The 24,048-nt window shown below is 42.1% G+C and overlaps 1 protein-coding gene across 1 annotated transcript in view; it reads right to left on the reverse strand.

Annotated features, from left to right (window-relative positions):
• pemt (phosphatidylethanolamine N-methyltransferase) overlaps nucleotides 1-24,048 on the reverse strand; it is a 153,261-nt gene that overhangs the window by 111,240 nt on the left and 17,973 nt on the right. Inside the window, exons 2-3 of the mRNA XM_037691607.1 lie at nucleotides 12,144-12,160; nucleotides 2,098-2,157 (exon numbers count right to left, since the gene is read on the reverse strand). Coding sequence (XP_037547535.1) covers nucleotides 2,098-2,157; nucleotides 12,144-12,160 — 77 coding nt within the window. The remainder of the gene's footprint in view (nucleotides 1-2,097; nucleotides 2,158-12,143; nucleotides 12,161-24,048) is intronic.

The following is a 24,048-nucleotide window of genomic DNA, read 5'->3' on the forward strand; positions in this document are numbered from 1 at the left end:
ACAGCGTGGCGTGGTTAGTAGATACAGTGTGGCATAGTTAGTAGCTACAGCTTTGCGTGGTTAGTAGCTACAGCGTGGCTAGTAGCTACAGTGTGGCGTGGTTAGTAGCTACAGTGTGGCGTGGTTAATAGATACAGTGTGGCGTGGTTAATAAATACAGTTTGGCATAGTTAGTAGCTACAGCATGGCTAGTAGCTACAGTGTGGAGTGGTTAGTAACGACAGCGTGGCGTGGTTAGTAGATAAAGTGTGGCGTGGTTAGTAGATACAGGGCAGCTGTGGCTGAGTAGGGCGTCTGTGGCTGAGTGGTTAGAGCAGTCGTACTCCAATGAAAGAGTTGGGGGTTCGAACCCCACAGCAGTCACATGCCGAAGTGTCCATGGGCAAGACACTGAACCCCTCATAGCCTCTGATGTGTGTCCCATCAGTGTATGAATGTGATAAATAAAAAAGCTCTGATTAGTCTCTTTAGAATTATTTGTTCAATTAGCTTTGTAGAGATCTAGTAGAGTGCTGTATAAATGGGTAAATGAGGACACAGACTGTAGTGTACAGCACTTTGAGTATCTCAATAAAGATAGAAAGGCGCTATATAAGTACAGTCCATTTGCCATTTAGTGTGGCGTGGTTACAATGTGACGTGGTTCGTAGCTACAGTGTGGCATGGTCAGTAGCTACAGCTTTTCATGGTTAGTAGCTACAGCGTAGCGTGGTTAGTAGTTACAGTGTGGCGTAGGTAGTAGATACAGTGTGGCATAGTTAGTAGCTAAAGCGTGGCGTGATCAGTAGCTACAGCGTGGCGTGGTTAGTAGCTACAGTGTGGCGTGGTTAGTAGCCACAGTGTGGCGTGGTTAGTAGATACAGTGTGGCATAGTTAATAGCTACAGCTTTGCGTGGTTAGTAGCTACAGCGTGGCATGGTTAGTAGCTACAGCGTGGCTTGGTTAATAGATACAGTGTGGCATAGTTAGTAGCTACAGTGTGGTGTGGTTAGTAGATACAGCGTGGCATGGTTAGTGGCTACAATGTGGTATGGTTCCTAGCTACAGTGTGGCATGGCCAGTAGCTACAGCGTGGCGTTGTTAGTAGATACAGTGTGGCGTGGTTAGTAGCTACAGCGTGGTGTGGTTATTAGCGACAGCGTGGCGTGGTTAGTGGCTACAATGTGGTGTTTCGTAGCTACAGCGTGGCGTGGTTAGTGGCTACAATGTGACGTGGTTCGTAGCTACAGTGTGGCATGGTCAGTAGCTACAGCGTGGCATGGTTAGTAGCTACAGCGTAGCGTTGTTAGTAGTTACAGTGTGGCGTGGGTAGTAGATACAGTGTGGCATAGTTAGTAGCTACAGCATGACGTGGTCAGTAGCTACAGCGTGGCATGTTTATTAGCTACAGTGTGGCATGGTTAGTAGCCACAGTGTGGCGCAGTTGGTAGATACAGTGTGGCATAGTTCGTAGCTACAGCTTTGTGTGGTTAGTAGCTACAGTGTGGCGTGGTTAGTATCCACAGTGTGGCATGGTTAATAGCTACAGCTTTGTGTGGTTAGTAGCTACAGCATGGCATGGTTAGTAGCTACAGCGTGGCGTGGTTAATAGATACAGTGTGGCATGGTTAGTAGATACAGCGTGGCGTGGTTAGTGGTTGCAATGTGGCATTAAAAAAAAAGGTTTGTAGGCTCAATCATCCAGGTAGATAACAAAAAAAGGTTAAATCATTTAATCTGGACCAGTTTCTTTAAGGGAGAAACGTTTCGTCTTACATGCGGAAGACTTCCTCAATCTGTGGCCTCCCAACCAGATCTGTCTGATGAGTAGCCTTCATTACTGTGTTTCAAGCCAACCTCCTATTGGAATCTCAGAAGCAGACTTTTAACACATGCAAAAGGACCCATCCATCCAAAACAATAAATCATCAAACTAACATAATTTGAGTAAAAACAGAACCACAATAAGCCTCATCAGCTTTACACATACAATTACACACACAACTACACAGCACTTCTAATGTAATTGTGTGTACATATTTTCTCTGGTGTACACACACTGATGAGCTCATGAGTGTGGGCTCCAGCATCTTCCACTTCGACATTAAAAGTAGCCATCTAATTAGTGAGCAAATGAACGGTGAATTGCTCCAACTAATATGCTTTAAAACCAGGTTTCTTAATTAAATACACCTGTTAATTTGAAGAAGGTAAAGTAAATATTTGAGGCAGCAACTGAAGAATTCATGGCAAAAGTATGTTTGTTTTATTTTTTAGGTCGGTCTGAAAGACAAAAAAAATCATTGAGTCAAGTCTAACTGCATATCTAAGCTCCAGGAACTCTGATATGTTAAGAAGAAACATGTTCCTTGCTGATACTTAATCTGTAAAAACAGCAGTCTTAAAATGTTTTCCACCTCCTACTGGTCCGACTCTGACAAAAACACACAAACCTTATCCGAAGTCACACAACCAGTCCCATTGTAATAGAGTCCAGTCAATAAAACATGAGCATAATCAAATATTAAGTTCTTCACTGAAGTCCAAAATACACATCTGGAAATACCGGACTAAAGCAAACAAATATATTTACAATATATAACCTTATTTATCAATCAGAACAGTCACAGTTTCAATTATCTGTAGAGTCAGAAACATTCTGAGTTCATCTGTTCAATCATTTCTGAGCAAAAGGCAGAACTTCTGACCAAAGTGAACAATAATCTTTATATATAATTTAGCAACACATGCTTATTTACATATTCTGCAGACAAAACAACATTTAGAGAAGAAAAACTTCAGTTCTTAAAAACAGTTTTAACCCACTACTTAGAGTGCTGCTGAGAAAAACCAATTCACAGTTGGATTAGTGGAACACGAAATCTATTCATAAAGCTAGTTTTTCCATAAAAAGACACTGGTTTATGGCTGCATGGTGGTGCAGTGGCTTAGCATTGTTGTCTTGTACTAAGAAAGTTACAGGTTCAAAACTCAGATTAGCTTATGTGAAGTTTGCAGGTTCTCCCTGTACAGCTGTAGGTTTTCTCCAGTACCACAGTACAAAAACTTGTAGGTTACCTAAATTTAATTAGAAATGATGCATTGGCTCTCTGTACATGATATTTATAAGACTGAGTTTGTTGCAGCGCTGTAGACTGGAGAAGTCTTTTGGAAAAAAGATGACATGTTCCAACAAAGAAGAATCTATCCAGAGGATCAGACTTAACCTTAGACTCTCGGTACGATTGTTCCTCTCTATGTGGGCCTATAACAGACTAGTAATGAGTTTGGGGTGTTCTCCGGCTCTCAACATTTGAGTGTTGGAGATACTGTATAACTGGCTTCTCACAACCCTGAACAAAATCAAGCAAGTCTAAAAACATGTATGGATAGTTTAAATATGGAATTATGCAAAGAAAGAGAATTTACTCTTGCTTTGGAGAGAAGCAAACTTCTTTATATACATAAGTGACTATACAACTCAGATTTATTGCTGTAAATCAGAGTCAGAGTCAGTCAGAGTTTCTTTATTGTCATTCGTACCTCATGTGGTACATGTGGTGGAGCGAAATTATGTACACAAGGTCCCAGTTACATCCAACAATAAAATGTATAAAAAAAACAGTAATAACATCTAAGATATGAACTAAGAAAAGCATCAACTAAATATACACTAAGCACTCATAACATAAAACATTGAACATCAGCACAAACATGAACATGAATCTGTGAGCAGATGTGCACGCATGAACACATCAACATTGTAGCTGCACAATCATACGTGAGCAGAGTAAACAGGAGGGGACTCAACACACATCCCTGAGGAGAGCCAGTGCTGAGGGTTATGGTGGAGGAGGAGAGGTTGTGGATCCTCACTAACTGTGGTCTGTTTGTTAAAAAGTCTAGTACCCAGTTGCAAATGGAGGGGCTTAGTCCTAGTGTGGAAAGTTTGTCCATCAGGGTTTGGGGGATCATGGTGTTGAAGGTGGATGTGAAGTCCACAAAGAGCATACGGACGTAAGAGTTTTTCTGCTCCAGGTGGTTGAGCGCAGTGTGGACCACAGAGGAGATGGCATCCTCTGTTGATCGGTTCTCACGGTATGCATACTGATGAGGGTCCTCGTTGATGTTGATGGTTGTTTTGATGCGAGTCATGACCAGTTTTTCAAAGCATTTAGCGACTATCGGGGTGAGGGCCACTGGCCGATAGTCATTCAGACCAGTCACTGTAGAGCTTTTTGGGACTGGGATGATGGTGGCAGTCTTCAGGCAGGTGGGAACTGTCTCCAGGGTAAGTGAGGTGTTAAAGATGTCTGCCAGCACCTCACAGAGCTGATCAGCACATTCCTTCAACACTTTTCCGGGAATGTTGTCTGGGCCAGTTGCTTTGTGCGGATTAATCCTCCTGAAGGTACTCCTTACTTCTGCTGAGGTCACGCTGAGATGCTCTTCATCCGGTGGTGAGGTGAGTCTGGTGCTGGGTGGTCTGTTCGGGTCTTCAAAGCGTGCATAGAACTTGTTGAGGGCATCAGGCAGAGATAGGTCTTTGGGGCATTGTTCACTCCTTCCTTTATAATCTGTTATGCACTTAATGCCCCTCCACATGCTCCGAGGGTCTTGTGAGATTAATTGACCCTCGATCCTCTGTGCATATGTGCCCTTGGCCCTCTTAATACCAGCAACCAGCTCTTTTCTTGTCCTACTCAGCTCCTCTGAGTTTCCAGACCTGAAGGCAGTGTTCCTGGCTTCCAGCAGGGTACGCACCTCTGCATTCGGCCAAGGTTTTCTGTTTGGGTAGCTTTTAACATTTCTGATAGTGGAGACGGTGTCAGTACATGTACTAATGTAACCCAGAACTGAGGATGTGTATTGTCAAGATCAAGCGAACCTCCATTTTCAGCAGCTTCTCTGAAAACCTGCCAGTCTGTTCGATCAAAACAATCTCTCAGTATGGGGCCACTGTCCTGGATCCAGCATTTAACTTCCTTTTGTACCGGTCTGGAGCGTCTCAGCAGGGGCAAGTAAGCAGGAGCCAGGAAGATTGAGATGTGGTCTGACAGTCCTAGGTGGGGGCGGGGTTCGGCTTTGTATGCATCTTTTACGTTCGTGTAAACACGGTCCAGCGTGTGGTCTCCACGTGTCGGAATTGTCACATGCTGATTAAAGCTTGGGAGACAGTCCTTTAGATTCACGTGGTTAAAGTCTCCGGCTATCACGTAAAGAGCCTTGGGTGTTTGCTCTGCAGCGAGCTGATGATATCATGAAGCTCCTGTAGTGATTCATTAGCATTAGCGTCCGGAGGAATGTAAACGACAGAGATGAAAGTCACCGTGAACTCACGGGGTAGATAATGTGGCCGACATTTCACTGTTATTTGCTCCAAAGCCTTCGAGCATGAGCTATTTACAACAGTACAGTTCGTGCACCAACTTTTACTCACGTAAATGCACACTCCGCCTCCCCGTGATTTCCCCGTTAGCTCGCTGCAGCGGTCCGCTCGAAAAAAAAGTCCGTCATCCAGCTGGAAGACTGTGTCCGGCGTTTCGCTTGTAATCCACGTTTCCGTGAGGCAAAGCACCGCACACTTCTTCATCTCTTCTGAGGCGCCCGCTCTCAGACGAAGTAAATCCATCTTGTTGTCCAACGAGCAGACATTCGACAGAAAGAGAGACGGCATGGGGAGTTTACCGGCTTTAGCGTTAGCTCGTAGCCTCACCATAACCCCCGCCCGGCATCCTCTCCTCTTAAGCCGGGAGCAGCGCTTCCTCTTCTGCCCGCTGGAACGCCTCTGCTGCAGCTTCCAGGTAGATGACTTTAAGATCTGCATTCTGCCGAGCGTAGATCAATATTAACCCAACTGTATAGATTGCAGACTTCTTGTTGTGGAGGAAGAAGGTTGAATTCTCAATTTGTTGGTGATGAGGCTTTGTCTCCAGCAGAGGACTTCAAGTATCTGGGAGTCTTGTTCAGAAGTGCTGACAGAATGATGACGGAGAGGGGTCGACAGACCAGAGCCTCATTCGCAGTAACATTCTAGTTCATTGTGGTGAAGAAAGAGCTATTGCAAAAGGCAAAGTTCTCAATGATTTTGGTCTGTCTACAGTCCCCTCCAAAAGTATTGGAACAGCAAGGAAAATTCCTGTTTTAGTTGTTCACTGAAGACATTTGGGTTGAAGATATAAAGATGAGTACAAGATAAAAGTTTAAAATTTCAGCTTTTATTTCCTGGTATTTACATTTAGATGTGTTCAACAACTCAGGACATACCCCCATTTGTTTGAACCTATCCATTTTCCAAGATATCCGAACTATTGGATCATGTGACTCACAGTTGTTTCTTGCTGAGCTGGTGTGGATTTTCAGGTTGATTGTTCAAACATTAAATAGCTCTGCAGGACCAATCTCAGTTTTTAGCCTGAGTTTAAACCTCTCAAGACTGCATTTCTTGTTAAAGAGGATAAACTAACATGTAAATCTGATCTGTCTATGGGAGAAAAGTAAAGCATTTTGAAGCTGAGAAAAGAAGGTGAATCAATCAGAGCCATTGGACAAACATTAGACATAGCAAACATAACAACTTGGAATGTCCTGAACAAGAAAGAAACTAACGATGTACTGAGAAGCAGACGTCCAACAGGTTGGCCAAGTAAAACAACAACAGTTGAGGACAGAAATGTGTGAGAGCGGTGAAGAAAACCCTACTTCCATCAATAACAACCTCCACAATGCAGGGGTGAAGGTATCGATCCCACTGTTCAAAGACTCGGAGAGCAGAAATAAAGAGGCCCAACCACAAGATGCAAACCACTCATCAGAAGCCAGAATCAGAAGGCCATGATAGAATTTACAAAGAAGTACAGAGATGAGCCGCAAAAGTTCTGTAGCACAATCTGATGGACTGATGAGACCAAGATCTGTCTTTACCAAAGAGTGAAGAAAGAAAGGAACTGCATACAGCTCATCTGTGAAGCACTGTGGAGGTAATATCATGGTTTGGGCGTGCACGGCTGCTTCTGGAACAGGCTCATTAAAAAATTTTGATGATGTAACTAATGATAGTAGCAGCAGAATGAATTCTGAAATGTACAGAAACATTTTGTCCACCAGTTCAAGGAGAAATGCTTCCAAACTAAATGGGAGGATGTTTATCATGCAGCAGGACAATGACCCAAAACAACCAGCAACAAAGCAAATGACTTCATCAGGGGAACAAAGGGGAAGGTTTGAGATCGGCAAAGTCCGTCACCAGACTTGAACCCAATAGAGCATGAACTGCAGGTTTTAGACCGGGCAAGTCCAGTGTTTCCCCCACCATTATACAGGCGGGGTGCCCCACCCCATCAACAGAACTGAGCACCCCGCCTATGAACTGAACTTGCCTCCCCCACCCGGCACTGACATATCACTAAGCTAGTGGCACAAAATACAGGCTCTTTAGCTAAAAAGCCAAAGGCAGCGCTCACATTGCCTCTTCCCTCATGTTGAACGACCCCCGCCCCCGCTCAAAAACTGTTAGTACAAGCTGCGCTCAGACATGTCTTTGTCCCCCCATCAGCAAAAATTATGTATGAGATGAGCACCCCGCCATGGCAAGCTAACTAGGGGAAAAACTGAAGTCCATCACCAGACTTGAATCCAACAGAGCCTGAACTGAAGGTTTGAGACTGGGCAAGTCCATCACCAAACTTGAACCCAATAGAGCGTGTACTAAAAGTTGTAAACCAGTCAAGTCCGTTAACAGACCTGAAACCAATAGAGCATGAATTGAAGGTTTTAGATTGGCCAAGTCCGTCAACTGTAGGGTTTTTTCAACCTCTCTCCACCAGGTTCCTGAAGGCATGGGCAGTGCTGGTGAGCAGCTGCAGCTGGAGACCATCTTCCCTAATTGGTGCAAGGACTACTTAAGGCTTCAGTTGAGCTCCAGTCATTGCTGGAGCATTGTTCTACCTGCCTGTATATATGCTTCCAGCCCAGTATAGTATTTAGAAACGTAAATACTTACTTTGTTTCTGTCTGCATGTTTTCAGAGTCTTGATGTCCTGGATCTTGTCCTTTAACCTGAAGTATTGGAGAAACCCTTGGAGGATAAAACTCACCTGTGACTCTTGGTTCTCAGCTGCTTTCACACGCCTTCCACCACTTGCCTCTGCAGACAGCCTGGCCCGTCGCTCTTGGAGAAAAAACCCTCAGCCTTACTCACCCAGCCTTCTCAACTCCTTCCACTGTAAGCTCCTCAAGATTTTGGTAGATCACCTGTTGGATAAATTTTCCTACCGTGAAGTAATCCTCCTCCTCTGTCTCCACAGCCCCAGACCCTGCTTGTAAATAGTTATATTTTCTCCACTGTAAATAAACATTTTTCAATTATATTTGAGTCTGGTTCTGTTTTCCTCTCAATCTGTTTTATCTGGGCACCCCCCATTACAACATCAACAGATCTGAACCCAACAGAGCCTGAACTGAAGGTTTAAGACTGGCCAAGTCAGTCACCTGAACCTGACCCAACAGAGCAGCATGAATTTCACCTCCTAAAGAGACTGGTTTTTGTTTAGTGGAAAAATCTGTTCTGAAAACAGAATAATTTACTGTCTTTATAAGCTCTCACATGAACCTAAAGGTAAAAAAATGTTTTTAAAATTTAAATTTGGATATCAGAAAATCAAAGTAAACAGGAGCAGGTTGGTGTGTCGGTGTGTTTCTCTTTTGTGATGTGATTTCTCAAACCTCTGACAGCGTCAGGAGACAACTCGCCTCTGAAACAGCAGATATGGACACATTCTGAGGACTCTGTTCCCTTAAATGTAGGTCACTGTGCAGCTCGGACTCAGATGACTGATGAGCGTGACCATCTCCATGTGCAGGGAGAAGATCAGATGTTACTTAATATGCAGTTGCTCCAGCAGCTTCATCTCCACAGACAAGCCAGTTAATAATGCATGAATCAAACGGCCTGTTAGACTACATGTGAACTCAGCTTGTGAGGGATAAATGGTAGACAAGAAGAGGGTAAATTACTGGAAAAAATCAGTAAAACAAAACAAAAAGGCATCAGCTTCATTTCATCAAATCAGTTTAAATTATTGCTGCATCAATTATAAAATTCTGAAACGATACCAAAGTTGAAACAAGTAATTGGGCTGATACACAGAAAGGATTATATTTGGTGTTTGTTTTTCCTTGAATGTCAAAGAAACAATGGAATCTCTCTTAAAACAAGCGATATGGAATATCTTGCAAAATGATTTGAAGCTCCCGACCTTGACCTCTCTAAGTGGCTTTAAACATCTGTGAAGCTCCTGGCAAGAACCAATGCAGACATGTTCCTGTTTGTAGTTTTCTACACCGCCTTATAATATAGCTGTTTTTCCCCCGCTACTTTTCCTTTTAATTACCATTTTATTTACCATTTTATTTCCATTAGTAAAAAAAAAAAAAAAATTGTACGCATCCTTTATGATGGTCTATTGATGTCATTAATGTCCATTGTTGTCATCACTCTTTGTTAATACTCAGGTCTCTTGTAAATGAGTCCTCGTGGCTCAATGGGACTAACCTGTACAAATAAAGGTTGAATGAATATGCCTACGTGCACACAACTGAGGGCTCTAAAGAGTGAATGTTTGTAGTTTTGGAGATTAGTGTTTTTTATTATCAGGGAATGTAAGTAACCCTTAACTGTTTTGGTGCAAGACATTAAAAAGTGTAGGAGTTACACAATGTATTAGAGGTCATATTTATTAATTTATCTTTGCTTGCCTGTGGCCAGGTACAGATTTTTCTTTGGCCACCCCAGCCATTTGAGGAAATTTTACTTTTGAGTAATATAAAAACTAAAATGCATAGTTTCCTCAAATGATCGGGGTGGCTGCTTTAGAGTCAGAGTCAGAGTCAGAGAGAGATGTATTTGTCATTCGCATCTCATGTGGTACATGTGATGGAACGAGATTATGTACACAGGGTCCCAGTTTCATCCAACAATAAAATGTAAAAGAAAAACTGTAATAAGATCTAAGATATGAGCTAAGAAAAATATCAACTAAATATACACTAAGCACTAGTAGCATAAAAACATTCCGTCAAACAGCAGCACGAACATGAGTCTGTGTGAGCAGATGAGCATGAATGAACACACACACAAACACAAACACACATAAATACAATAGTGGCCATCTAGTGGCCAACACCAGAGGATCTGTGTTTTGAACCTGTACGCTCCACACTGGTTTGTCATCATATTTATTATCTGCATCGATTTGATGTCTATATTTTTGATTTACTTCATTTTGTATATTGCTTTGTGTGTTGCCTGTTTTTCTGTCTGTACAGCACTTTGATTGGCCTTGTAGCTGTTTTAAGTGCTCTATAAATAAAATGGTATGGTATCTTGGATTTTGACGTGGTGACCCCATTTTTGGAGGGATCCTGTCTTACACCTACATGCAGGTCCACTGTTCAAATCCCGGTCCGGGGGTCTTTCTAGGTGGAGTTTGCATGTTCTCTCCGTGCATGCGTGGGTTTTCACCAGGTACTCCAGTTTCCTCCCACAGACCAAAAACATGCATGTTAGTCTGATTGCTAACTCTAAATTGTCTCTAGGTGAGAGTGAGAGAGTGAATGGTTGTTTGTCTTGTTTGTCTCTATGTGTCCCTGTGATGGACTGGAGACCTGTCCAGGTTGTTCCCTGCCCCTCGCACAGTGACTGATGAATATGGGCACCAGTGACCCCTGTGCCCCAAAATGGAATAAACGGGTAAAAGATGATGGATGGATGGATGGATGGATGGATGGATGGATGGATGGATGGATGGATGGATGGATGGATGGATGGATGGATGGATGGATGCATGGATGTATGGATGTATGGATTTACTTTTTAAGTTGTGCTCATAACATGCACAGACAGATGGATGGACAGACGAAGAGTATTTTCAATTCCACTTTTTCACTCCGCAATGAGGGACAAAATGTACCAGAACAATTTGACTATGCGAAAAAACATTTACACAAATGTATCAAAAGACTGCTGTAACCCATTTACCTATAACTTATATCAAACTAGATTGTTAAACTGTCAATACAAATATTGATGCTCACATTCCCAAATAAAAACTATCCATGTCACAACCAGGACAAATGAAAAAATTATCACCAAAGCCTCAATTTATGCTTTAATGATTGCTGAAACACCAAAGGCAGTCTAACCTACTAATGACAGGACAGTTCAGTAAAGGGTGTCTAAATAAGACCATGCCGAAACTAAGAAGGACAAACATCTATCCATCCATACATCCATCCATACATCCATCCATACATCCATCCACACATACCTACAGTGTCTTGTGAAAGTATTCGGCCCCCTTGAACTTTTCAACCTTTTGCCACATTTCAGGCTTCAAACATAAAGATATAAAATTTAAATTTTTTGTGAAGAATCAACAAGTGGGACACAATCATGAAGTGGAATGAAATTTATTGGATGTGTCAAACTTTTTTAACAAATAAAAAACTGAAAAGTGGGGCGTGCAATATTATTCGGCCCCTTTACTTTCAGTGCAGCAAACTCAGTCCAGAAGTTCAGTGAGGATCTATGAATGATCCAATGTTGTCCCAAATGACTGATGATGATAAATAGAATCCACCTGTGTGTAATCAAGTCTCCGTATAAATGCACCTGCTCTGTGATAGTCTCAGGGTTCTGTTCAAAGCACAGAGAGCATCATGAAGACCAAGGAACACACCAGGCAGGTCTGAGATACTGTTGTAAAGAAGTTTAAAGCTGGATTTGGAAACAAAAAGATTTCCCAAGCTTTAAACATCCCAAGGAGCACTGTGCAAGCAATCATATTGAAATGGAAGGAGTATGAGACCACTGCAAATCTACCAAGACCCGGACGTCCCTCTAAACTTTCATCTGGAACAAGGAGAAGACTGATCAGAGATGCAGCCAAGAGGCCCATGATCACTCTGGATGAACTGCATCTACAGCTGAGGTGGGAGAGTCTGTCCATAGGACAACAATCAGTCGTACACTGCACAAATCTGGTCTTTATGGAAGAGTGGCAAGAAGAAAGCCATTTCTCAAAGATATCCATAAAAAGTGTTGTTTAAATTTGTCACAAGCACCTGGGAGACACCAAACATGTGGAAGAAGGTGCTCCGGTCACATGAAACCAAAATCCAACTGTTTGGCCACAATGCAAAACGATATGTTTGGAGTAAAAGCAACACAGCTCATCACCCTGAACACACCATCCCCACTGTCAAACATGGTGGTGGCAGCATCATGGTTTGGGCCTGCTTTTCATCAGCAGGGACAGGGAAGATGGTCAGAATTGATGGGAAGATGGATGGGGCCAAATACAGGACCATTCTGGAAGAAAACCTGTTTGAGTCTGCAAGAGACCCGAGACTGGGACGGAGATTTATCTTCCAACAAGACAATGATCCAAAACATAAAGACACATCTACAATGGAATGGTTCACAAATAAACGTATCCAGGTGTTGGAATGGCCAAGTCAAACTCCAGACCTGAATCCAATCGAGAATCTGTGGAAAGAGCTGAAGACTGCTGTTCACAAACGCTCTCCATCCAACCTCACTGAGCTCGAGCTGTTTTGAAAGAAAGAATGGGCAAGAATTTCAGTGTCTCCATGTGCAAAACTGATAGAGACATACCCCAAGAGACTTGCAGCTGGAACTGCAGCAAAAGGCGGCGCTACAAAGTATTAACGCAAGGGGGCCGAATAATATTGCATGCCCCACTTTTCAGTTTTTTATTTGTTAAAAAAGTTTGACACATCCAATAAATTTCATTCCACTTCACGATTGTGTCCCACTTGTTGTTGATTCTTCACAAAAAATTTAAATTTTATATCTTTATGTTTGAAGCCTGAAATGTGGCAAAAGGTTGAAAAGTTCAAGGGGGCCGAATACTTTCGCAAGGCACTGTACATACCCACCTACATACCCACCTACCTACCTACTCGTTTCGGCATACAAATCACATTTATTATGCGTCACTGCTGACCCATTGTGTTTATTATGCATTTATTTAATGGTCAAAGCGGCTTTATTTCATCTGGGTGGCGCGGCGTCATCCATCCATTTATTCTTTGCGGCCGGAGCCGCTAGCTCTCCAGCGTTCCTCCACCTGCACTGGCTGAGTGAAGCGAGTGCGCACAGGAGGACTCGCTGTTGCAGTTCTTAGAAATTGAATGCATTTAAAGCATGAAGAGTATTCTAATTTTACTTTAGGAGTTTCTGTGTGCGTTTGTCTCGTTTTCTCCATGTTGGCCCTATGATAGAGGAGCAGCATGTCAAGACTGGAACCCTCTTTGCAATCTTTGAATGTTGGACGTAAGAACCAGCCCTCCATGGCCTTGAACAGGACTAAGGGTGTATTGAAGTAGGATGAATGAATGAATAGTTTGCAGCAGCTGGTCACCTAGAACCTAGAACGCTTCACCACTTACTCTTGCCAAGGTCGGACGCTTTTTCCTTCCCCTCCCTCTACCCTTTGCTTTACTGCTCTGTCTGTCTGTCAAACTGCTTCTGAGCCTCTCTTGCATATCTTCTGAATCATAATTACAGACTTGATTTGAACGGTTGGTCCCTCAACACAATTGATAACATTTCATCTAAGAGAAGACAGGCTTTAGGCGAGCCGATTTGCCCTGTTGGCACGCATGCAGCTGGATATCTCATCGACTTGGAAGACTTGATGACGTTTATATTATATATATTGCATGTTACTAAAGTTGAAAATGAAGACATCAGGTTAATTTTTTTATTTATTTATTCAACATCACAAACTGTATGTCACACAAACACTGATAATTAAACTGAACACACTATTAAAAACAAGTTAACTGTAAACTACATTAATGAACTGGACTCTGCTCTATTTCCATCCTGGATGTTTCACGTTGTTCATCTGGCTCGTTCAGGCTGTCTCTCCTTTGATTAATGCAGCTTAAAACATTCAATGGATTAAAACATTCAATGGATTAAAACATTCAATGGATTGAATAAACGAACTGAGGGGAATTTTAAATAAATAGTTCATCCAACATCTCTCTCTCTCTTCCACGTCCTCCTGCACTGCACCTGGGCGGAGCCTCGTTCACAACCGGTCCGCCTGGTGGAAGGACAGCTTCTTCTTCTTTCAGGAAAAATAAAAATAAAAACTCAACTGGTTGTTGTGTGATCAAAGTAAACACAAGCTAACATTATTAAGAACATTTGATTTACCTGCTGTAAATCAGCTACTGATTATCAGGAAGTAAAGTCCAACATTGTCGACTCGGTTCTGGTCCACTCAGTGACCGGTGTAGAGCTGAAGCGGTCCCGCTTGGCATCAAATCTGCCGACTCTTATCCAAAACTTGTTGGTAGCTGAAGTTTTAGCACAGAGGAAAGGATTGTGCTGAGGCAGCACGCATGCGCATTAGGTGAAGGTACAAAATTCACAGCATCATCTAAGTAGATGTAGAGTAGAGCTGCTGCCTCTCAGCGAGCAGGTCCCTGGTTCAAACCCCGGTCCAGGGGCCTTTCTGGGTGGAGTTTGCATGTTCTCTCCGTGCATGCGTGGGTTTTCTCCGGGTGCTCTGGTTTCTTCCCACAGTCCAAAAACATGCATGTTAGGCTGATAGGTAACTCTAAATTGTCCCTAGGTGTGAGTGAGAGAGTAAATGGTTGTTTGTCTCGTTTGTCTCTATGTGTCCCTGTGATGGACTTGTGACCCGTCCAGGGTGTACCCCGCCCCTCGCACAGTGATTGCTGGACATGGGCACCGGCGACCCCCGTGACCCAAAATGGAATAAGCGGGTAAAGATAATGGATGGATGGATCTAATGACCCGGCATGGTAACTACAGCGGATTCGGGAGGGTGGGGGGAATTCCTCCGGATGCATGTAAACACAAAATCCAACCGTGTCAACGCAGATCTTTTCCTCTAATTAGCATATGAAAAAACCTACATTTCCCCCCATTGTGTCCGTGTAAATAGGGCCTGAGACCTGGATTTAGAAACTTTCAGCTTCAGAGAGAATGAGGCTGTTGTCGTGTAAATGAACGTCCGAACGCTTCACGTCGTGTAAACGGGGCCTGAGACTGGCTGCCCTGTCTGTCAATCAAGAGACAAATTTCATAGATGATGATTGGCTGACATCTAATTTTTTAATGCCATGCCATCTACCCAGAATACCTTTGCGATCAACCGGTAGATCGCAAACAACGTATTGGTCACCCCTGTATAATCCTTTACTTGATTGCCTATTGTATCCAACGCTTAATTATCTGCAGACCAGAACAATTACTCATCACTAACCCTGCTCAGTGAGGCTGGGTTCAAGCAGCACATGTTGTCACATTTTGTTTTTTTAGTCTGAGCACTTAACTGATGAAGAATGCAAGCTTTTTCTATTCCTTCAAGTGTTTTATTGTTTTCTCAAGAGTTATCCTTAGTCATGCTTTGCTTTTTGTTGCCATCTTTGTTTTTTCTCACTTCTGTATTTTTTTTCTCTCTGTGCCCCCCCCGCTGCTTTCCCTGTTCAGTCTGTCCTCATGCCTGTTCTCTCAGTAATTTTATGAGAGGAAGTTTGTGAATCACAAAGGTAATTTTATTTTTTTGTCCTGTATGACTAGTCCTCATGTTTCCTTCTACCATATCCCAAAGAAACCCTGTCTTTTCTTAAACACATTATTCTCATTATTTAAGCTCGTTATCCACTTTTTAATGGATGTGCTGTTCTTTTGTTGGCTTGAAAACTGACAAAATTGACTAAAGATGCAAAATATTATTTTTCTTATCTGTTGGATTCTTTGATTTGCTGTGTAATGTCCTTTTTCTTGCTTCACTGCAACCTCAGGTGACTTTATTACAAGAGTGAAAGTTAAAAGCAACAAAAAGTTTTATTCACATTGACACCGACTTCATAACATCAATGGTTTCAACGTATCCTCATCTAAACATTCACTGGGAACAGAGGCAAATCGTAACAATGCTTCATTTTTATAATTTTTAGGGGGGGGCTGTGGCTGAGTGGTTAGAGCAGTCGTCCTCCAATGAAAGAGTTGGGGGTTTGATTCCACCAGCAGCCACATGCTGACGTGTCCCTGAGCAAGACACTGAGCCCCTCATTGCCTCTGATGTGTCCCATCAGTGTATGAATGTGATAAAGCTCTGATTAGTCTTTGTATAGATCTAGTAGAGTGCTGCATGAATGGGTAAATGAGGCACAGATTGTAGTGTAAAGAGCTTTGAGTATCTTGATAAGACAGAAAGGTGCTATATAAGTACAGTCCATTTACCATTTATAATCTTTATTTTTACTGGAGTGCATTCTGTTGTATTTGGTTATGTTTCAAATGAAAGCTGTTATTGAGTACAACACTGTAGATTAAAAGCATACAGAAAGAAATTTAACGATGAGCTGAGACGAGCTGGACTGAAACTCTGAATTTGGCTGAAGCTAAGCTCAAAAACGCAGAGAAATCCTGGAACGTCTGACATCAAGGATGACTTTAGCTCAAAGAAAGGTTTGGCTGCTGCAGGAATGACTGAAAGATAACACCAGCTCAGGTTTGAATTAGGATTTTACTCCTGTTTGCTGATTTTCATTTCATTCATTAGACTGCATTTCTTTAAACTCATTCACTTGCACTGCTGCTGGATTTTTGGAAGCTATAAATGTAACCTTATGCAAATTTATGATTAAAAACGCAAAGCATGAAACTCATAGTGTTGGATTTATTTGCGTACCTGATAACATCTGAATGATACATGCTCATTGGTGAACTTAGTGAGGAAGTGTGCTTGGTCCAGAGATTTTTTGGAGGTTTTGAACAGTTACTTATTTTTGGATTTTTAACTACATCTCTGTAGTCAACTGTCCAGATTGCTAGAACTTCACCAGGTGAAATTCTAATTGCTTTATGTCATATAGAGAGAGCAGTCATTTTAATGTGGGGTTCCTCATGGTGAACTTGGGGGGCACGGCTACTCGACTCTAGGAGCTGAGGTGAAATAGAGGTGTGTTCCGCTGATGAAGGCTGTTAGTGCCTGGTCGAATCACTATTGAACCCAGCCTAAGAGGGCCTGACCATAGTGTTGTTCTGGGTAATACTCAGGAGTCTAGGGAGGTCCAATTACCGGTTAGATGAGGGCTGAAGGAGGGCTCAACCCTGAGAAGAAAAAAAGAATGTTAAAAAAAAATTAATTACTTAATTCTGGGTTTTTTTTACACGATTGTGGACTGTACCGTAATATCGCTGTGGTTGTGAAAAAGTTAATGACAAAAAAAGAATAATTCAGACAGGCGCCGCCATTTTGTAGTTTTCTTTCAATAATTCTACTGTATTGCCAGTCCAAAAGAACTTCATTGCCCACAAGGCAACACTGCACTTCCCAGAATCCAACGGTGCTTCCAGCCATGTGCTTTCTGCAAAAATGGAAGGAAAGTTTTGATCTGATCCGAACCTGACTAAAAGGTTTGGTCCTTATTCATAGTGACTTCAGTGCAGAACCTGACCAGAACTGGACCAGAACTGGACCAGCCTCTTCAGTTAATCTGAGTGCTGTTTACCTGTCTAGGGGAGCCTCTCGTGGGGGAAGACATTATTTGGAGGTCCAGTGTCTTCTCCGGAGCTCACCCGAACATTTTTTTCATCAGATTTCTCTGGATTATTTGGACTTTGTGCTGGTTATCCGAAGGTCCGGCTCTCTCTAAAAGCGTCTGGTGCTCAACGACTGCAGAGAGCCAATCAGAACCCGACCAGAACCGGACCAGCCTCTTCGGTCAATCTGAGCGCAGTTTGCCCGCCCAGGGAGCCTCTCGAGTGAGGAGCATTTCTCTGAGGTCCAGTGTCTTCTCCGTAGCTCACCCAGACTTTTTTCATTGGATTCTTCTGGATTATTTGGACTCAGTCAGGACCATTGTGTGGTTTTGTGCTGGCTCTCCGAAGGTCTGGCTCTCTGAAAGGATCTGGTGGTCAATGGCTGCACAGAGCCAATCAGAATCCGTCCAGAACCGGACCAAGGCTGGTGAGTCCCTACTTCGCCGTTTTTCACTTATCGCGGAGGGGTGGGGTGTAACCTAACCCCCGCAATAAACGAGGGACTACTGTACATGTGTGCACTACCTGCTGATGTCCTGATTAATTAAGAAAAGTTAGTTTAAGAACGAATAAAGCAGCAATGTCGTTCATGATTACTTATGAATGAGTTAGTATGACAACATGAGCATGCAGTGTGTATTTGTGTAACAACTGATGCATTCTTGATAAAGAAAGATGTCTTTTTCACATTTAATTTGCTCTACTAAATTACAACTGGCTTCTATCTGAAACAGAGACTATTTTGAGTGTAAATGTGAGTTCAGATTGGAGCTGACATTATGTGCATGTCACCATGACATGTGCATGATGCTCAGTCTGTTCTTTTTTGTTAGGTTTTTCCACCATTGTCTGAATTCTCACATGGAATCATGAGTTGTAAAACGGTTGCTCTGACCACTGAGATGAGCAGCTGAGACACTGAATATTCCGTTTAATCTTATCTTTCTGACTTCAGTTGTCTTCTGCTACCTTTACCTTCAGCTGCTGCTACTCAGAGAACTTGTACAAAGTTCTGACACAGAGCTGCAGCGCTGTGAAAAAGTATTCACCCCACAGGTTCTTTGGATTTTGCTGTTTTGTCGCACATTTCAAACAAATGTTTATCAGACAAACCAAACCACGGCAAGTACAGAATGCCGTTTTTAAATTATGTTTAAATATTATATTTGTTGATAAATATTATATATTTGTCTTTCACTCGTCCTGAGAGCTTCAGATAAAAGAGCCGATGGCTGCACAGTCTTTTCTGGTAGAGAGGACAATCCATGGTTTCATCCATTAGTTATCCTGGTCCTGACGTAGCAAAGCAGCCCCAGACCATCACACTACCACTTCCGTGTTTGACTGAGTGTGATGGTCCATTGTTGTAATGCAGTGTTTGTTAAAGGGACGCACACCTTTTAAAACACTTAGTCTCTTTAGTCCACAGAATATTTTATCAAAGGTCTGAAGGATCGTCAAGGAGTTTTGGTCAGATGTGAGACAGGCCTATGTGAGTTTTTTATTTTTTTAACTCTCCCATGAAGGTCATTGTTGCCTTTGACTTTTTTGTATTACTGATTTATGAACTCTGACGTTGACAGAGTCAAATGAAGCGTGGCGAGCTTTAGATGTTGTTCTGGGTTCTTTTAGGTCATTAAGAATGAGTTGTTGATGAGCTCAAATAGAATTAAAATTCAAATAGAAGTTCAAATTATTTCATCCAGAAAGAACTCTGGCTGGCTAGCTCATTTATACCAAGTCACTTTTTTTTTAACCCCGCCTCTACAAAGAATTGAAGAAAAAGAATCGAAACAAGGAATCTGAACCAGAATCGTTCAAATTCAAACGATGCCCAACCCCTAACTGTAATTCACTTCATGTGGGTCTGAACCAGTCGTTACTGACTCGACTTCATCTGGTTCAGAACGCTGCTGCTCACCTTTGAACTGGTACCAGAAAACAAGCGCACATCACCCCTGTTCTAGAATCACTACGTTTGCTATGTTTACATGGACATAAGTAATCGGGTTAAACGGCCGTTGGGAATAAAAACGCGTCATGTAAACGCCCCGTTCGGGTTATTTTTTGTTTATTCAGCGCAATCCAAAAAAATTTATAATCAGAACAAAACGGGTGGTTTACGGAGATTCATAACCCGAACGGTGCGCATGTAAACGCTTACTCTGTTCATTTTTATCTGATGGTGAAAAACTGACCTGACTGCGCATGTGCGACCTATGTCATTTCCGCCTGGCTAATGCTAATAATATTAGCATGTCGGGGAAGTAAAACTGGTCAGTGAGCGACAACATTTCTACTAGAAACTTTGAACGAGCTCAAAATGATCTGTATCACCTGTAGCTCAGTCAGGGAGTGCAGTAACGTCTCCACCGTCATTAAAACCTGTCGCGGGTCCATTTTGGACGTTCAGCTTTGTTTAAGTTCATCCCAGAAGTAAACTGGAAGTAGAACTTCTTCTTCTATGTTTTTTAAGGAGAGTTTACCACTCTGCGCATGTCAGTACTTCTGTTCCAAACAAAACCCTCTGCATGTAAACGCTCGTTGTGAACTGATTGCCTCCATGTAAACAATACATTTGAATTATTTAATCTGAAAACATTTCAATCCGGTCAAAGAATTTTGCGCATGTAAACATAGCTATTGACTCCCAGTTTGTTTCCAGATGAATTTTAAGGTTCTTTTATTTGTTTTCAAATGTCTTCATGGTGTCGCCCCACAGTATCTGTCCGACCTGCTCCAGCTGTGCGTTCCCTCACGCTCTCTGAGGTCAGCAGATCAGCTGCTGTTGGTCGTCCCAAAGTCCAACAGGAGGCTGAGAGCGTTCTCAGTCGCTGCCCCTAAACTGTGGGACAAGCTGCCTTTGACATCACTTCCTGTTTTTAAATCTTCACTGAAAACACTTTTTTTTAATCTCGTTGGCTTTTAACTCCGCTTGAAATATTGGTTTTACTGTTTTGAATTTTTTGTTTTATTGTTTTTACTGTTTGCTGTTTTATGATTTTGGTAGTTCATTACTTTTACGCTATGTTGATTTTATGTTTTCTGTGCTTATTTGTATGTGTTGGTGTACAGCACTTTGGCCAACGGTGTTGTTTTTACAGTGCTTTATAAATAAAGTTGTACTGTATTGTGCATGTGTGCGTGCACGTGTGTGTGTACAGTTGGGGCGATTGACGTCTACCTCTGTTCTTCTACATTGTAACTCCTACCCACTTGAATATCTTACACCAAAAACATTAAGGTTTATTTACATTCCCTGTTCAACTGCAGTCCAGAAAAACACAGATCTGTAAACTACAAACACACACAGCTCAAATTATTCAGTGACGGGGGACATGAGCGCATCACGTCTGTTTGACACCGACAGATGGAGCAAACTGTTTTAAAGATCTGTTGTGAGAGTCGAAATCTGTCAGGTGTGACTTGGCAACGAGGGCCAGCATGGCTCAGGTAAAATGTTGTTTTTGTGGCCTGACTTGGGTCAGGACAGGCTCTTATATCACCACACGGTCAGTTCACGGGTGTAACCAGCATCAACGGGCGCAGCAGACTGCAAGCTGATTCTAATGAGAGCAGCTCTGTCCCTGCAGCACAGTGTTCAGGTAAAAGAATAAATCTGAACTTTCCTTAAGGTCAGCTTCATCAATCCATGAATCACCGTGTAGACCTCCTACACAAACACACGCTTGCAGCCCACACTGTGCAGGTGCTGCTGAGGTGAGTTCAGCCTGCAGAGATTCTAATGTTCACAGAAAAGTGTGGCAAACTTGAAAATGTGGGGTGAACGTTCCTGCTGCCTCCCTGCAGGACTGTCCCCGTTTCATAGCCAGGTCACTGTGTCACAGCGTCACTGTGGCACGCTGACCTCCTGGCCCCCTCCTGATGTAATCCTGACTCTAGCAGGGCTACAGATTAAAGTTGCATCATGCAAGGCACAACGAAGGCTGGGGTAATTGGTCCCAGTCAATACAAGTAATAAATCATTGTTTTATGTATCTTTAGTATGAGTCAACACGTCGGCACTCGTGTCGGTGCGAAGTGATAAACAGGTTGCATGGGGTGACCAAGGTGGGGGGTTTGGTACATTCTCATCTGTCCCCACACACTGTCGAATCAAACATAACTACAATAATATAGAACAGCTGACTTTACTTGATGAAACATAAAAACCTAAATAGGTTTTCACACCATCTGAGGAAAGAGTCTTTATTTTCAAGTATTACCACGTCAAAAGCTTTGATCAATAATACTACACGTATGTGAATGTGGGGGAGTGGTGGCGCAGAGGTTAGAAAAGGCAAGTTCGGGATCAGAACGTCAATCCAAATCCCCAGACCCACAACAACAATGTGGGTGGGAAAGTAGAAGCGCCCACACCTGCCTCCACCCTCACTTGCCTCACCCTGGGCCTTTGAGCAAAGCTGTGATCCTGCAGGGGTCTGTGGTTGCATCAGTAAAAGCACCCAGCGTAAAACAATCATGTGTTCGCTCACTGTGGCCAACACTGGAGTATTAGTTGAGTCTTCAAAGATTAATTGCAGCTCATACAAATGTCCTTTGTTCTGTTGAACTCAGTCTCGTAGCATCCAAACTTCACACAAACCAATAAGTTTTATATTCCAACTACATTATGAAGCAGTTTTGAAAGACAACGGTGCAAAATCATATCGGGGCTCCTACTTTTAAACTTAAAATGTACACTCTTAATTTATGATGGGAAATACCACTTACAGGGTAAAATTGTTTAAAAAAAATGCAATTTATGGAGATTTTTGACTGAAAATGTTTCAAACTCAAACAAAGCAGTTTTTCTTAGTGCTTGTCTCGTACGTATTGTCATGCTGTTTACCTTGCTGGTGAAAGAAAATGGATATTAGCAAAAATGCAAGTGGCAACACACGTCAACTAAAACTGTACAGTAACAAGTCCAAATGTAAAACTCTTTAATGGAACAGAACTTAATAAAATCATTCAGTTCATATGAAGAGGCGTCAGAACGTTTGAATATCGCTGCACAACCTCTGCTGCACTTGTGCAGATTCTGAAAGAATAAATCAAAGTTTCTAGCGATGGAAACCTGCTGGTGTCTGATTCATGTTTGACAGATTCAATCATATAGGCTCTTATCATGTCCCATTTACCTCAAGACTGGGGACGTCACTGGATACTGTTTTAGATTGACAGTGTTGCCATAAGGAGCACACACACACACACACACACACACACACACACACAGAAAGAAAATTAGAAAAAGGAAGTTCAAAGACAGTTAATTGGTTTAGGCCTCCCTTGCAAGAGATCTGTGATCTCATTGGGGTTTGCCTGGTTAAATAAAGTTAATAAATAAATAATTTAATCTGTCAAACTTTTAAAAACTTAAAACAGAATGACACAACATTGCTCATATCAAATGTAAAACTGTAAATATAAAAGTGTTAGTGATCAGAGTGGATAATTATCTGTATAAATCATGAGCATGTCTGGCTGCGCACCAACAGATGTTTTCTGATCATCGTCTTGTTCAGAGATCGGCCAAATGAAGACGTTCCTGACAGAACGTGACTAATCACACAACAAAACCTTCTATTTATGTAGATGAGGGCACAAGCAATGGATTCCAGAGCAATTAAAGGTTAAAAGGAAAGTTAAAAAATTATTTCATTAAAGTCTTCAGCTGATCTAAAATGCTGCTGCCAGAGTCTTAATGAGAGTTGACAGGATCATATTTCTCCAGTTTTAGTTTCTCTCCATTGGCTCCCTGTCAAATCCAGAACAGAATTCAAAATCTTACTTCTAACCTACAAAACCCTCAACAACCCATCTCCATCTTATATTTGAGATTTTATTGTTCCATATTTTCCTAACAGAGCACTTCACTCTCAGACTGCAGGTTTACTTGTGGTTCCTAGAGTTTCCAAAAGCAGAATGGAAGGAAGATCTTTCAGTTATCAGGCTCCTCTCTTGTGGAACCAACTTCCAGTTTCTGTCCGTGAGGCTGGCAGACTGACCAGTTTTAAGACTGGACTTAAGACTTTTATATAAATCCTATAGTTCAAGTTGGTTTGGGTTTCCTGAGCTATCCCTTATGCCCCTTTTCCATTAGTACTTGTAGTACAGGTACAGCACGGCTCTACTCTACTCGGTAAGGTACAGGTTGTGTTTCCATTATGCTTTCAGTACTGGTTCCAGTGGGCGGGGTTCAAATTGACGTCACCACCTCTCACCAGCTGGTGGCGCTGAGAAACCGTTTTCAGTACAGGTTGAGAATTTATGTTATTTTGAAGTTGTGTGTATGTATGTATGCATGAATGTGTGTATGCACATGTGTATATATATATATATATATATATATATATATATCATAATATCATATGTGATATATATATATATATATATCACACATGTATATACACACAATTATGTATATATATATATATATATATATATAT

This window comes from Nematolebias whitei, chromosome 17 (assembly GCF_014905685.2).
Source record: "Nematolebias whitei isolate Nwh7 chromosome 17, NemWhi1, whole genome shotgun sequence".
Taxonomy (NCBI): domain Eukaryota; kingdom Metazoa; phylum Chordata; class Actinopteri; order Cyprinodontiformes; family Rivulidae; genus Nematolebias; species Nematolebias whitei.